Source organism: Aethina tumida, chromosome 2 (assembly GCF_024364675.1).
Source record: "Aethina tumida isolate Nest 87 chromosome 2, icAetTumi1.1, whole genome shotgun sequence".
NCBI classification, from domain to species: domain Eukaryota; kingdom Metazoa; phylum Arthropoda; class Insecta; order Coleoptera; family Nitidulidae; genus Aethina; species Aethina tumida.
The window spans coordinates 18,348,213-18,361,143 of record NC_065436.1 but is presented as its reverse complement, the minus strand read 5'-3'; the positions used below and the strand labels follow the sequence as shown (position 1 = coordinate 18,361,143).

Genomic DNA, 12,931 nt, shown 5'->3' with positions numbered 1-12,931 from the left:
GCCACATCGTTAACCTTTTGAAAGAACAAATAGTTCGAATAACCAAAGTTTCATATTATGCCATGATTTGTTCGTTCCTGAAGCTTCGAAATCTTATATTTCAGTCATGATTTGGGGGAAAACTTTCACCTTGTTCATCGCATTTGGTACCTAATTTTCTGGGAAGAAAAGTTAACGACTGAAAAGAAAACGCCTCTTTATTGTCATCTTTGAACCTAGAAATCGATGTTTTAAAATGAATGGGTGTTAAAATGTTTTTATTAATATCGTAAATTAGGTGTACCACCCATTCTATTGAAATCAAAAGGAATTTAAATCCTTTATAGTTCTTTTGAATGTAACCTAACATATTAAATGAATTCTTCTGTATATATCTACACTATTTCAACTATAAAAATGGTATTTAAAAGAGAATAAAAAGAATAAAATATTAAAGAATTAAAAAAAGTTGATAGTTATCATGTGGTAATGAACAATATGGCACATCTCAACTCTAGTACATAATTTAGTTAAATTATCAATATTTTACACTTTTTAGGAACTCACTTTATAGAGATTTAGCAGAAAATATTTATATTAGGTTTGTTATTTGTGTTATAGAAAAAATCAATAAATTTTATATGCATATCGAATTTTTTAGTAATAAACACTGAACAGTTTTCTTTGGAGATAACCTAATATATAAAACGAATCGCTGATAAATCTATAAGTACTCACCTGATTTTAAACTATAAAGTAATATTAAATAGAGAATAAAATAACGAATGTCGAATTAAGACTTTTTAATAAAAAAAGAAATATGTGATAGTGATCATTTCAAAGGTTATTAGGAAAGGCCCGACATTTTACGATCCAAATGTATATTAGAGATTTATTTTATTATCATTATTATGATTATTCGTCGTATATATTTTACGAACTAAATTTTTATATTGCTATCACAATTTTCCTGTCACAAAAATATAAATTTCAGTTTAAATTTAAATTGAAAATTGGATCAATTTCCTGTTTATGAATTTTCCATAAAACTTTAATCTGCCTATTTTTATCGAATACGCATTTATAACAATTATTATGTTTTGTTTCAGGTTGTATAAAGTCAATCTGTGACCAAAAAAGTGCTAAAATTCAATCGGATTACTTCGAGTAAAAAACATGTATATTATGTACATATGAATTATTTTTAAAACAATGAAATGCCGACCAAAAAGTGCACGATGCCCGGTAAAAAAATCTAATTTGTAAAAAGGTAACTCGACAGGAACTGGAAACCAGTGTAGTGCGCGAGAGAAAAATTATAAAAATTGATGTGATTGATATATTATGCCTGCGCCAGCAATGTTCTCGAAATTCAAGAGTAGCGGAGCCGTGCAGAGCCCATTGGAAACCAATCCTATAGGACAGTACTTCGAAATTGGCAAGCCCATTGCCAGTGCCGGACCGGAATTGGTCTGGAGGATACACGATGCGTACAGAAAAAGCGATGGAAAGGTAAGAAAATGCATTTTTTACCTTGTTTGAGTAAATTAATAATACTGGAACCATTAAGTTTATAATTAGTATTATTGTGGGTGCTCAAATAATTAACTTTTTTATGTTAAAATACGTAATTGTTAATGACCTTCAGGTGTACTGCAATTTGTTTGTTTATGCAACTTTTCTAAAGTAAAGTTTATAATTAATTTAGGTAATTATCTCTAAAATATCAGACTGATAATGTACGATTATATTTTCGAGTTGTGAGAAAAGTTAAAATTACCTGCGAGTATAAATTTGTTCTAAACAATTTTAATTACTACATATACTGTTCAAATGACCTTATACGTCGGTAAACCATTCGGACACTTAACAACATGCTCTTGTTCACCTAACCACTCACCAACTAAAAATCTAGATGTCGTAAGTCGGTCTCTGGAGGTCGTAAGTCTTGGACCAAAAGAATATTAAATTTTAACACCTCCTTCTTGGTGTTTTAATTACTTTGTCACTGAGTATACTTATTATTTAAATGTAATTAGTTTTATTTCGGGTGTTCGTACCAACCTCTTAATATTTTACCTGGCCCGAATGTTTCCTGGTCTTATTGATTCAAAAACCTGACGTCTAAATTCACGATTTTATTCACGTCGGATCGTTTCAAAAAATAAATGGAGGTGTTCTGCCTTAAGTAATTTATGATCTAGGTACGATTAAAAGGCAACACCAGGAAGTGAGGTTTTCTCAACAGTACAGTTTTAATGCAGCGTCAAAAAGCTTTATCGACGCCATGAACTGAGCAACTTTATAAAATATTACTGCCGCTTCTGATCAACTTCCATCCGTGTTTTATACATACATTTATCCTAACCGGTGAATTTATTCATTGTGCTTTTAATATATGAATGGAATATCATTACTACGTCTTACTCATCTTTTGTGTCGTATATATTTTAAAGCAAGACTTTCAATATTCATTAATTAATCCTAAATAATTAACTATTCTCTTAAGTAAATAATAATTTTCAAAGTGTATCCTATGGTTTCTGAACAAATGGCGTGGCTTAAATTTATTTGTACTATATTAAAGATCAGTGAGAATCTTGGATGAGATTAGTGCGAATAATCCGGCTAAATGGGTAGGATAACCGATGCTTTACAACTAATAATAGGGTTAGGGCCTGAGCTGTGAATTTGCGTCAGTACGGTGAGGCGGAAATGAAATTTGATTAGGTTTGCTGTCCGGATCTTTGTTATTTACCAAAAGTATATTACATAATAATATTCATTCAAGATGTGCTTACGTGTACATTATTGAAATGCTATTTTTGGATAAGTAACTTTTTTAATAAAGAGATCAGAAGAATAAAGAAAAAATGTACAAATGAGATCCCCAAGGAAGGCATCAAAGAAAACCAAAAAGAAAAGAGTTAATAAAGTCAAATAACATTAGGTAAAAAAGAACATAAATAAAGATAAAAAGAAAATTTAACCTTTAATATAGAAAAGAAAATTATATGAATTTTTTTTCCAAAAAATTATGTTCAGTATATATACGTACATACATACAGGATGATTCACCTTCATTATCCATCATTACAGGTAGCCAAAACACTATTTAAATATTTCTAATACCTATTTTAAATAGAGTCCCAATGAACCAAAAGTTTATTTATTTTATTCGTTTATTTTTGTAATATATGTAGACAGTATTCAGTAAGATCAATTTATATACAATATTTTCATATTATTTGACTGAAATGAAATTGAAAACCATTCAAAGAACTCTTAGGGTGAACACGTCGTTTCACATTTTCTGTAAATATTCATTTTAGAATAAATAATAAAGTTATTGACATTTAAACTGATAAAAGAACAAACTGAAGTATTAAATACTCTTGTAAATAATCATTTTAACTATGTACTTACGTACAAAATTTCAATAAATAATAATGAAAAGAATGGTGATTCAATTTAAAAGAGGAGACTTATTGGCATTTAAAGTAGAAGAAACCAGATGGAAATACCAAGTCCCTTGTGTTTATTGATATCAAATTCTGTTTTTGCCCATTTTTGGTGATTTATTGTTAATTTTATTATTTTGCTAGTTTTTCTTTAATTTTTAATTTTTATGCATGAAACCTTTATTAATCATTCCTAAGTTGTATTACTGTTTTAGAAAGTAAAAATAATTTTTAGTACAAATTAATTCTGCTATACTTTTTGTGATAAATGTAGATATAATATATAGATTTTTGGTAATACAGACAATTTCAGTTATCATAAATATCATATCAGTCATCCCAAATGAAAAAAAAAATTAAAATTGGCGGTTATAGTGACTTTTGGTATTAAAATTTGAATTTTCATAATGTTTAAATTAAAATTATCAACTCAATCTCAATCAAATATATTACGAGCTATACAAGATCATGACACAATAACAATTAATATACAATCATATTATTTATGCATAGTAACTGTATTTATTTAAATTTCAATGTACTTGATTTTTAATATTATTTTAATTGTTTGCATCATTGTCACCATTAATTTCAATTTTTTGTACTTTAAATTCCTGATGATTCCAATAGAATGGGTAGTATACCTAATTTACGATATTAATAAAAACATATTAACACCCATTCATTTTAAAACATCTATTTCTAGGTTCAAAGACGACAGTAAAGAGGCGTGAAAATTTCCCCACAAAACATGACTGAAATATAAGATTTCGAAGCTTCAGGAACGAACAAATCATGGCATAATACGATACTTTGGTTATTTGAACTATTTGTTCTTTCAAAAGGTTAACGAAGTGGCTGAAAATTGTATTGTATCGATATTGCTTGTAATTTAAAATCATCCATAACTCTTTTACACCTGATCGAAATGATTTGAGGAAAGGAGGCAATAAATAATTTGTCTCTAACCGTTCAGTTATGTTATTTTTAGTCTTTAATCGTGAAACAAAATATATGACTTTGTAGATGAATTATTAGTTTTTCACTTCAGCGCACCTAAATCGTCCTGAAACAATTTAAAAGAAAATATCTGCATTCTTAAAATTAAAATGTTTTAATAATCATAAAAAGAAGATGAGAAACGTAAGTATTATATAAAACAAAAGTCTACTAAAAGTAAATATTTTAATTAAGGATGCAAACTGAGAATTATATACGCTTCGAGGTCGTACTCTAATTAAGAGAGTGTGTACATACATGTTAAACAAGTCCTCATCAAAAAAAACTTTGCATAAAGTACTAATTCAACTTTTTGAGACCTGACCTTGTTTATATTTTACAAAAATGGATACATTAAAGTTAATTTTATAGAAATATTATAGGTAGTAATATAATGCAGTATTTTAATGTAAATGTAAATAAAAAATTATATTATTATATCAAGTAAATTTCAATTAAAATTTGAAAATATCGAAAAGTATACTAGTAATTTTTACGTACTCAAATAAAATAAATAAATTTCATAACCAGTATAAAACATCGGTAAAAATTAACAAAAAAGTTGAATGAACGACATAATTTAAAATTAAAGATCTTTAAAAACTTAAAAACGATCCAGCTGTCATGAGCATGTCGGTGACTCGAACCCATAAGATTTTCCCCTATCAAAAAGTGACCAACTCGCCTTAAGAAGTTTTCACTTCATAAATAAATATTTCATTTACAAATGAAGAAATTATTCAAAATGCAATTGGAACAGAATTTTAAGTAGAATTTTAAAATATATTAAATTTTATAGAGTTCCATTTGAAAACACAAATTTGTTCGAATATATTTTTTATAAATATCTATAGTTACAACCAATGTTTAGATGGATGTCTCTTTTAGTTTTGTATAAACTTTTAATGTATCAATTACGTGAATTACTCTTTATAAATATATAATATAATAAGATATACTTAAAAGTCTTATATAAAGTTGAGTATTAGAAGTAAAATTACACTGTGGATAATTTGAATTATTTAAAAAATTAAAATACCTATAGAATTATTAATAAAACAAAATTGATTAAAATAAATTACTGTTACATTTTTCCAATCAGTATATGATAAGCTAAGCATTAGCAAACTCCTCCAAATTTTAAAGTTGGTGCTTTCGAGTAATATCATGACTTTACTACTCCCACAATATAAGTCTCAATAAGAGATCGGTCACTGTCGTTCACAAAAACGAAATCTGGTCCAAATTTTTAAGCAAATGGAATGAAACAATCAAGAAATGATATCGTAGATCGTTCATAGTTTCTCAGTTTAACATGAGTAACTCATCTCTCAACTCAGAATTTCATCCCACTGTGTTACAGGAGGACCTTCAAAATCAACAGTTGGAGTCATGTTGTGCTCGTGTCATCCTCACCACATTCATTTCAAGTACAAATATTACAATTCGAGTGATGTGTACTTAGACCCATCTGTGAGCAAACAATTAAGCCATTCGGTTAGAGTCCATAGTTGGAAATGACCGATGCTCTGGGAGCAGCTCGATACTCTCTGTTTAACAAAGGGTGTCGAAAACGGCTTTATGCAACTTCATGCAACCTTCTTTTGATCATAGGCATACTTACAATGAGTTTAACGTTTGCACGAACCCCGAATGTAGAGAATATGTGATTCCGTCTATCAACAATAATCAAAGGACGGTCCAGTCATCTGGTCTCAGCTTCTTGTTGTCCATGTTGTTGTATATTGGTTGTGTTGTATGACGATGACTCAGAGACTCAGCTTGCCATGTTCCAAAATTGCAATTAAAGCAACAAAATCTTCAGAAGAAAGTCTTCGAATAAAATATATTCATAAATATACTAAAAATAGAATACGTAGAAATATTAATGATCAGCATTCGCCAAAAACTCGTTTAAGATTTTAATAATTCGTTTCGCCACGTTTATTTGAAGTTCACTCGTTCATAAGTAATTCAATCAATAAACCAATAAACTTCAAAAGAACAAAAAAAAAAAAATGATTAAAATTTCAGCGAGCAAAACCGCACCTTATCATTGATGTTATACTCCGATGAACCCTTTTGTTCTCTCATATCGAACAAAACATCTGAAGTTTCCAACTTCTTAATCGAGTTCCGGGCAAGAAAAAAAAAAATGACAGATGCTTAAGTTATTTATGCCCATCTTGATTTATGGCTGCTGGTTTGTAGGCAGGCTGAAACGCTGCTGAAATATGGATTAAATCATCTTGGCAACGGATCGCGGAGACAGAACATAAGTTACAATCGACTGGCTCTTAATAATTCAGCTGCCATCGATAGTAACAAATTGTTCTTTTATAACTTTTTTGCCAGATGTTTCTATGATATTAACCATGTTTATTTGCCGTTGTATATTAGTTTGTTTTAAACTAATTTGATAAGTTTACAACTAATATAAAGTACTGTTTAGTAAATTATATGGAGACATGTTTCTACTGACCAGTTTATTTTACAGTGAGAAAATTTAATAAATCTCATGTAAATTTTATAAATCTTTATAATATATAATATCAAATGTGTTAAAAAATATTCAAAAATAAAAATTGTTATTGTTGTATAATGGAGAATAAAGAGGAAGAAATTTTGAAACACGGATTTATTAACATTAACTTAATTATTTAACATCAATAAAAGTCACACTCAATTCGACATTGTGTTATTAAAGTATTCACTACCGAAAACGGGTATAAAACATTGTCTCGTAATAATTCAGGTACACATAAAGTTTCCGTCACTTGTGGTCAATGAAAATTTTATAAAGACTTTTACATTGTTACGGTGGCATAAGAAGTGCATTAATGGCTTTGTTTATGTCAAACTTTAATGAGTTTACGAAGATAATTACCGCTGAAAAACTACGTTTTTGTTGTAATTGCAAAATAAACATCGGCCGCCTGCACAAAGAAATTCGTAAAAAGGATATAAATTACTTAACCAAGGGTAAAATTAGGTTAATTGCCTGTCGATGATAATAAATTTACAAAGAACTTAAAGCTTTTTCATTCTCTTACTCGCAGACGTCTACACGATTTTAATTAATTAATTAGTTTATTAAAAGGCATTATTTGAAAATGTATTATTGATTGGCCAATAATATTAAATTAATACAAGAGTTTATTTTTTGATATCAAATTTTGGTTAGGTAAATTGATTTACTTTGATATAAAGATCCGAGTGTGTCTTAATTAATGACCTTTATCGTTATAATTACTTCTGAGCCAAAAAGAGTAATTGTTACCATTGTCAAAAGTATATAATATGTAATGATCCTTTAAAAATTAGACTCTTTAATATTTATTTAAAGAATTGACGCTTGTTTTCTTGATATTTTAGAACCACTTTAGCACTATCTATAATTGAGAAAAGTTGATTATCACATTAAATAAATATTTTTTTAACTAGTGTGGAAAGATAATTATATAAAATAACTTTTATATAATTATTTTATTATTACTTTATCTTACGTTTATTTCGTATTCGATTTATTGACGTTTTTCAAATTCCGATGGACAAGTTTCGATTAATTTTAAACTGGACAATGCTTCCATTGTTCACTGTTAAAGTTCTTTCACGTAATTAATGTCCAGTGTCACTGTTAAACTTCTTTCATGTAATTAATGTCCAGTGATGGCGGATCGGCGAGTTCCATTAAGGATGAAAGGACTTGATAAAGGAAGTCGATTTCGCGATACCAACGATATATACATTGGGCCCTAACTTTTGTAAAAATACATCCGTATACCTTTCCCATTTTTAATTTGATTTCACTCTATAATAGCTTAAAAGAAAATAAAAATGAGTAAAATTTTTCTACATCTATCTCGAAAAATTGTGTTACATTATTTTGAGCAATCTGTCATTAAAATCGAGTTATGAATAAAACAAAAGTTTCACAGAGGAAATGAAATATTTTATATTGAAAATTGCGTTAAAATCGACAAACAATTTATTAACGTTTACCATTTCAACATATATTATTATAATCATATAGTTAAACTTAAATTTATTGTATTTTGTATTTCAGCATCAACATGAAATATACAAAAATATTGTTTATGAATTTAGTCACTCCTAAGGTATTGTCATTAACAGGGATAAAAGAATGGTTAATTCGAGTGTCCTTAATTGTTTTTAAATTATCGAATCGGTTCAAACTCGATAGTTGAATTTTTCGGAGCTTATTAGGAAAACAATAGACACAACTTCCTTGAAAATTTGAAGCTATTTGAAGTTCCGACAAAAAAGTTACAGCCATCTAAAAATAGATTTTTGAAAGATGAGCAGATATCACCTCCACAAAAAATATCAGCAGTTATTTGACCCTATTCTTTGGAAGACGTAGATTTGAGAGCATTTTGATCAATCAGAATATTTAAGTTATATAAAAGCTTTTGAAAATGTATTATCAAAGTCTAGGATTGAAAATATTTAAAAATATAAAGAGCACAAATTTGAAAAGTGTAAAGAATACACAATCTATGTTAAAACATGTAAAAATCAATAAATTTACTGTTCTATATAACAAGTTACTAAACAAACAAATAATAAAAGTAAAACACAATTTAATTTATTGGGGAATCAATATAATACAATAAAATAATATACATAATTATTTTTATCCTTCTACCTTTGAGCTATTATTAATTAAAGTCATGATATAAAAAAAGTTATGGGAGTATTTGCGTCTTAAATGTTTGTTCCGAATTATAGTACATATAAATCATTACATGTATATAATATAATTCAAAAAGTCATGCAATATATCTATTATAGTGTCGACAACATAACGAAGACACAGGAAGGCATTATCGAATAAATAAGGCAGGGGCGTCGATAGACGCCTCGAATATATCCCAATTTTATAGCTATCGGAGGGTAATTTGTCAATTTTACGACCGATTTCGCCGTTCCCAATTTACTTATGAATGGCGTACCGAAATCCTGACGCGGACCTCTTGAATCAACTGAATCACTGCTGTGAAATTGATACATACATTCGATAATAAATTTTTCATTCGACCCTTTTCTCCTCCCAACAAAAGTTGAATACTGCTTTTTTTTACTTACAAATAGTGAAAATTTTATATAATTAGAACTTTATGCAAAGTAATATATGCATATTGCCAGTATAATTGTTAACGTTGCCTTATTAAAATAAAGTGTTCAAAATGTGTGTACATACTCGCTTAATTAGGGCACGATCACGAAGCGTATGCAATTCTCAGTTTGCATCCTTAATTAAAATATCTTCTTTTAGTGGACCTAATTTTCTCTTGTATGATACTCCTTCCTTCCCTCTTTTATAATAATAAAACAAGCTTACAAATTTTAATTTTAGATATGCATAAATTTCCATTTTTATTATTTTAGGGTAATTTGGGTGCACTGAACTCGAAAACATGTTCACTTTTCCTTATTTAGGTTATTCACCTACATAAGTACTAAGATAGTATATTTTTGTTTTTCGGCTTAAGACTTTACTGAAAGTAGAGTACAGAATAAGCAAATATAGGCGCATTATATTTCTTTAGAGAAGATGGAGTTACCTCCATTAAAGATCGAATAAAAGTAAAATGATAAAAAGAAGATAAGGCTTCTTTTTTTTAAGTTTGTTGATGGTCAGATAATCATCATTCAGGAAATTTTTATTTCAGTCACACCTTAGTAGAAACTTTGACCTTTTTCTTTGTTTTTCGTACTTAGATTTTCTGTGAGGAATACGAAAGAAAAAGGATTGTAAATACTTTTGTATCTAAAAATCCTTGGAATACTTCTTAGTTAACTGAACCCAAAAGTTTATTAAATTTATTCTCTTCATACAATGTAATGATTTGAAGTTTATCTAAAATTTCAGTTGACCTAACTTTTCATTAATATTGGGAATTTGTTTTTCAGGAAGGTACTGTTGAAATATACTGCCCATACTACTGAAATTACATGGAATTTCAATTAGCTCAGATTGTAAAAAGTTGGGGTGAACCTTGATAAATATTATAGGCACACAATTTAGAAATAAACGAGTTATTAAAACTGTCTTATGTTATCAAACTATTGATTTGTAATAACCATTTTTCAAAATATCGAATTATTTAGTGGCAAATAAACATTTTAAGTATATTTAACATTGTCCACACAATTTTAACCAAACACTAAATATAGAATTAAAACCAGTCTTTCCATTAAAAAGAAAAATAGTTTCTAGTTTCTAAATGATACTGAGTAAATTGATATTTTACTTGATTTTCGAGGTCGATACAAAAGGAAGTTTATATATTGACTCTTAATTTTTTATTGGTCTATCATAATATTTTTGAAGTGAAAACTACTTAGCCGCGTTGGGCACTTTTTGGTAGGGAAATATTATGCGTTCGCATCATTGACATGCTCATGACTGGTGCATGCGCAGTATGCTGTGCACCTTAGACAGTTTTTGAATGGGTGAAATCTCATGCGTTCGCGTCACCGACATGCTTATACCAGTATATCTGTAGCTATATAGTTGACATATAGTGCTGTCTATATCTTATAAGTGAAATTGAATGGATTTAGTGAAAAATTTATTTAAAAATGTCCAATGATCGAAAATTCAGTACTACATAACATAAAACGACAATCGATGCCGATTTTATGCGATACATAGATAAATTTGAATCAAACATTTTCATTTCTTACTTTAGTTACCATAAGCCTATTGTATCTTTTTTAGAATAAAATGAAATAATGAAACAATTAAAATAATGTTAAAAATCAAGTACATTGAAATTTAAGTAAATACAAATACTATCCATAAATAATATGATTGTATATTAATTGTTATTTCAATAGAATTGTATTTATATTTTGTCATGATCTTGTACAGCCCGTAATATATTTAAACAATAAAAAACCATATAAAATTGTTGCTCGGAGTGTCAATAGATGTGAAAACCAGATTGATGTTGGTAAATTTAATTCAAACATTATGAAATTTTAAATTTTAATACTAAAAGTTTTCACTTCTATCGACTCTATAACTGCCAATTTTTTTTTTAATATTAATAAAATATTCCATATTTTTTTCTTCCACTGTATATTCCAATAAAACATCTCCCTTTTTACATAAAGGATGTTTCAAAATGGGTTAAAGAGAAAAAGAAAAATTCCTATCGAAATTTCACTTATTGTACAATGTATCATATTCTTATACATTATAAAAATCAATTTAAAATAAGAGTTACTACACAATTACAATTTTTGCATATATCAAAATTATATTACGCTTCACGTATATAATTCTTCGCCTGAAACGATAGATTTCCGTTCCCGTTAAAGTTTAGCATATTTGTTTTGTGATAGGAATTCTAGAACCTGTTGATGTATCGATCAACAAGTTGGAAAGTAAATTATGTGAAAGTTTGCCCATTAGTGGTATTAGAAAGAATGGGACCATGTGAGTTCTGGGTAAACAACAACTTCATTCATGAGGCACGAGACATGCCAATTCGATGGCGTGTCTGCCTTCGACTTTTTCCCCAGCCCACGTAAAGTTTGTTTTGGCAAGAACATGTTAATAAGGAAGTTGCAGTAGTTAAAATGGAACGGTCGGGTCCTAAAAATAGCGACGCTTCGAGGAGAAGCCCGTATTGATTTTTAATAAAATGTACGCCTGAATTTTTTAAGACGGCCTGAATAATAAATATTTCTTTATATTATTAATATTATTTACCTGTTGAGAATAGCTTCCCGTCACTAGTAATGTCAAATCGAATTCTGTAAAGCTGTCACTTTACTTTTAAGCAAAATTTTAGTTTGATTGACATTTTTAACGTTTTACGTGGATTTCATTTTGAACTATATCGTGTTCATTTCAAAATTATCATGTTTTGAAGTTTTTACGACCTCACTGTATAATCTCGATCTGGCACATTTCCAAATTGAAAAATATTCTATAATCTCACCATTAAATTCAATTTATATCAGTTTAGGACAGATTTAAAAGGAAATGTCGTCAGTAAAGTTTGAATTACGATGCCTCTACAACTCTACAATTAATCTTAATTAATTAAATTATGAAATGGACTCAATTAACACCTTAAATAAATCTCAAAGTAATATTCAAAATTAAGTAAATAAAATGCTCAAAACAATAAAAGTAACATTTCATTAAATATTCCCAAGGTGTCTAAAATTGTCTAGAAATGCAAATTCCTGCTTACTAACTGAATATTACTTACTTAATCTCTATTATGTTACACATGACGGTATATTAATGGCACTATATATACTCCTTGAGTTACTCCCCATGGCATTAATCTCACTTCAAAAATAACTACATTAATTAAGCCATAAAATCGCTATAAATGGAATACAATTACAGTTCCCATAAAACGAAAAGTTTCGTAAAAAAGAATTAACCATAAATTTCTAATAAAACGAACTGATTTCGATTAATTTTATTTGGCTGGCAGGTT

The 12,931-nt window shown here is 28.4% G+C and overlaps 1 protein-coding gene across 2 annotated transcripts in view; it reads left to right on the top strand.

Annotated features, from left to right (window-relative positions):
• Nucleotides 1-1,136: 1,136 nt before the first annotated feature.
• LOC109603943 (SCY1-like protein 2) overlaps nucleotides 1,137-12,931 on the top strand; it is a 77,497-nt gene continuing 65,702 nt past the window's right edge. For both annotated transcript variants that reach the window (XM_049963976.1, XM_049963975.1), the window contains exon 1: nucleotides 1,137-1,491. In XM_049963976.1, coding sequence (XP_049819933.1) covers nucleotides 1,324-1,491 — 168 coding nt within the window. In that variant the 5' untranslated portion in view covers nucleotides 1,137-1,323. The remainder of the gene's footprint in view (nucleotides 1,492-12,931) is intronic.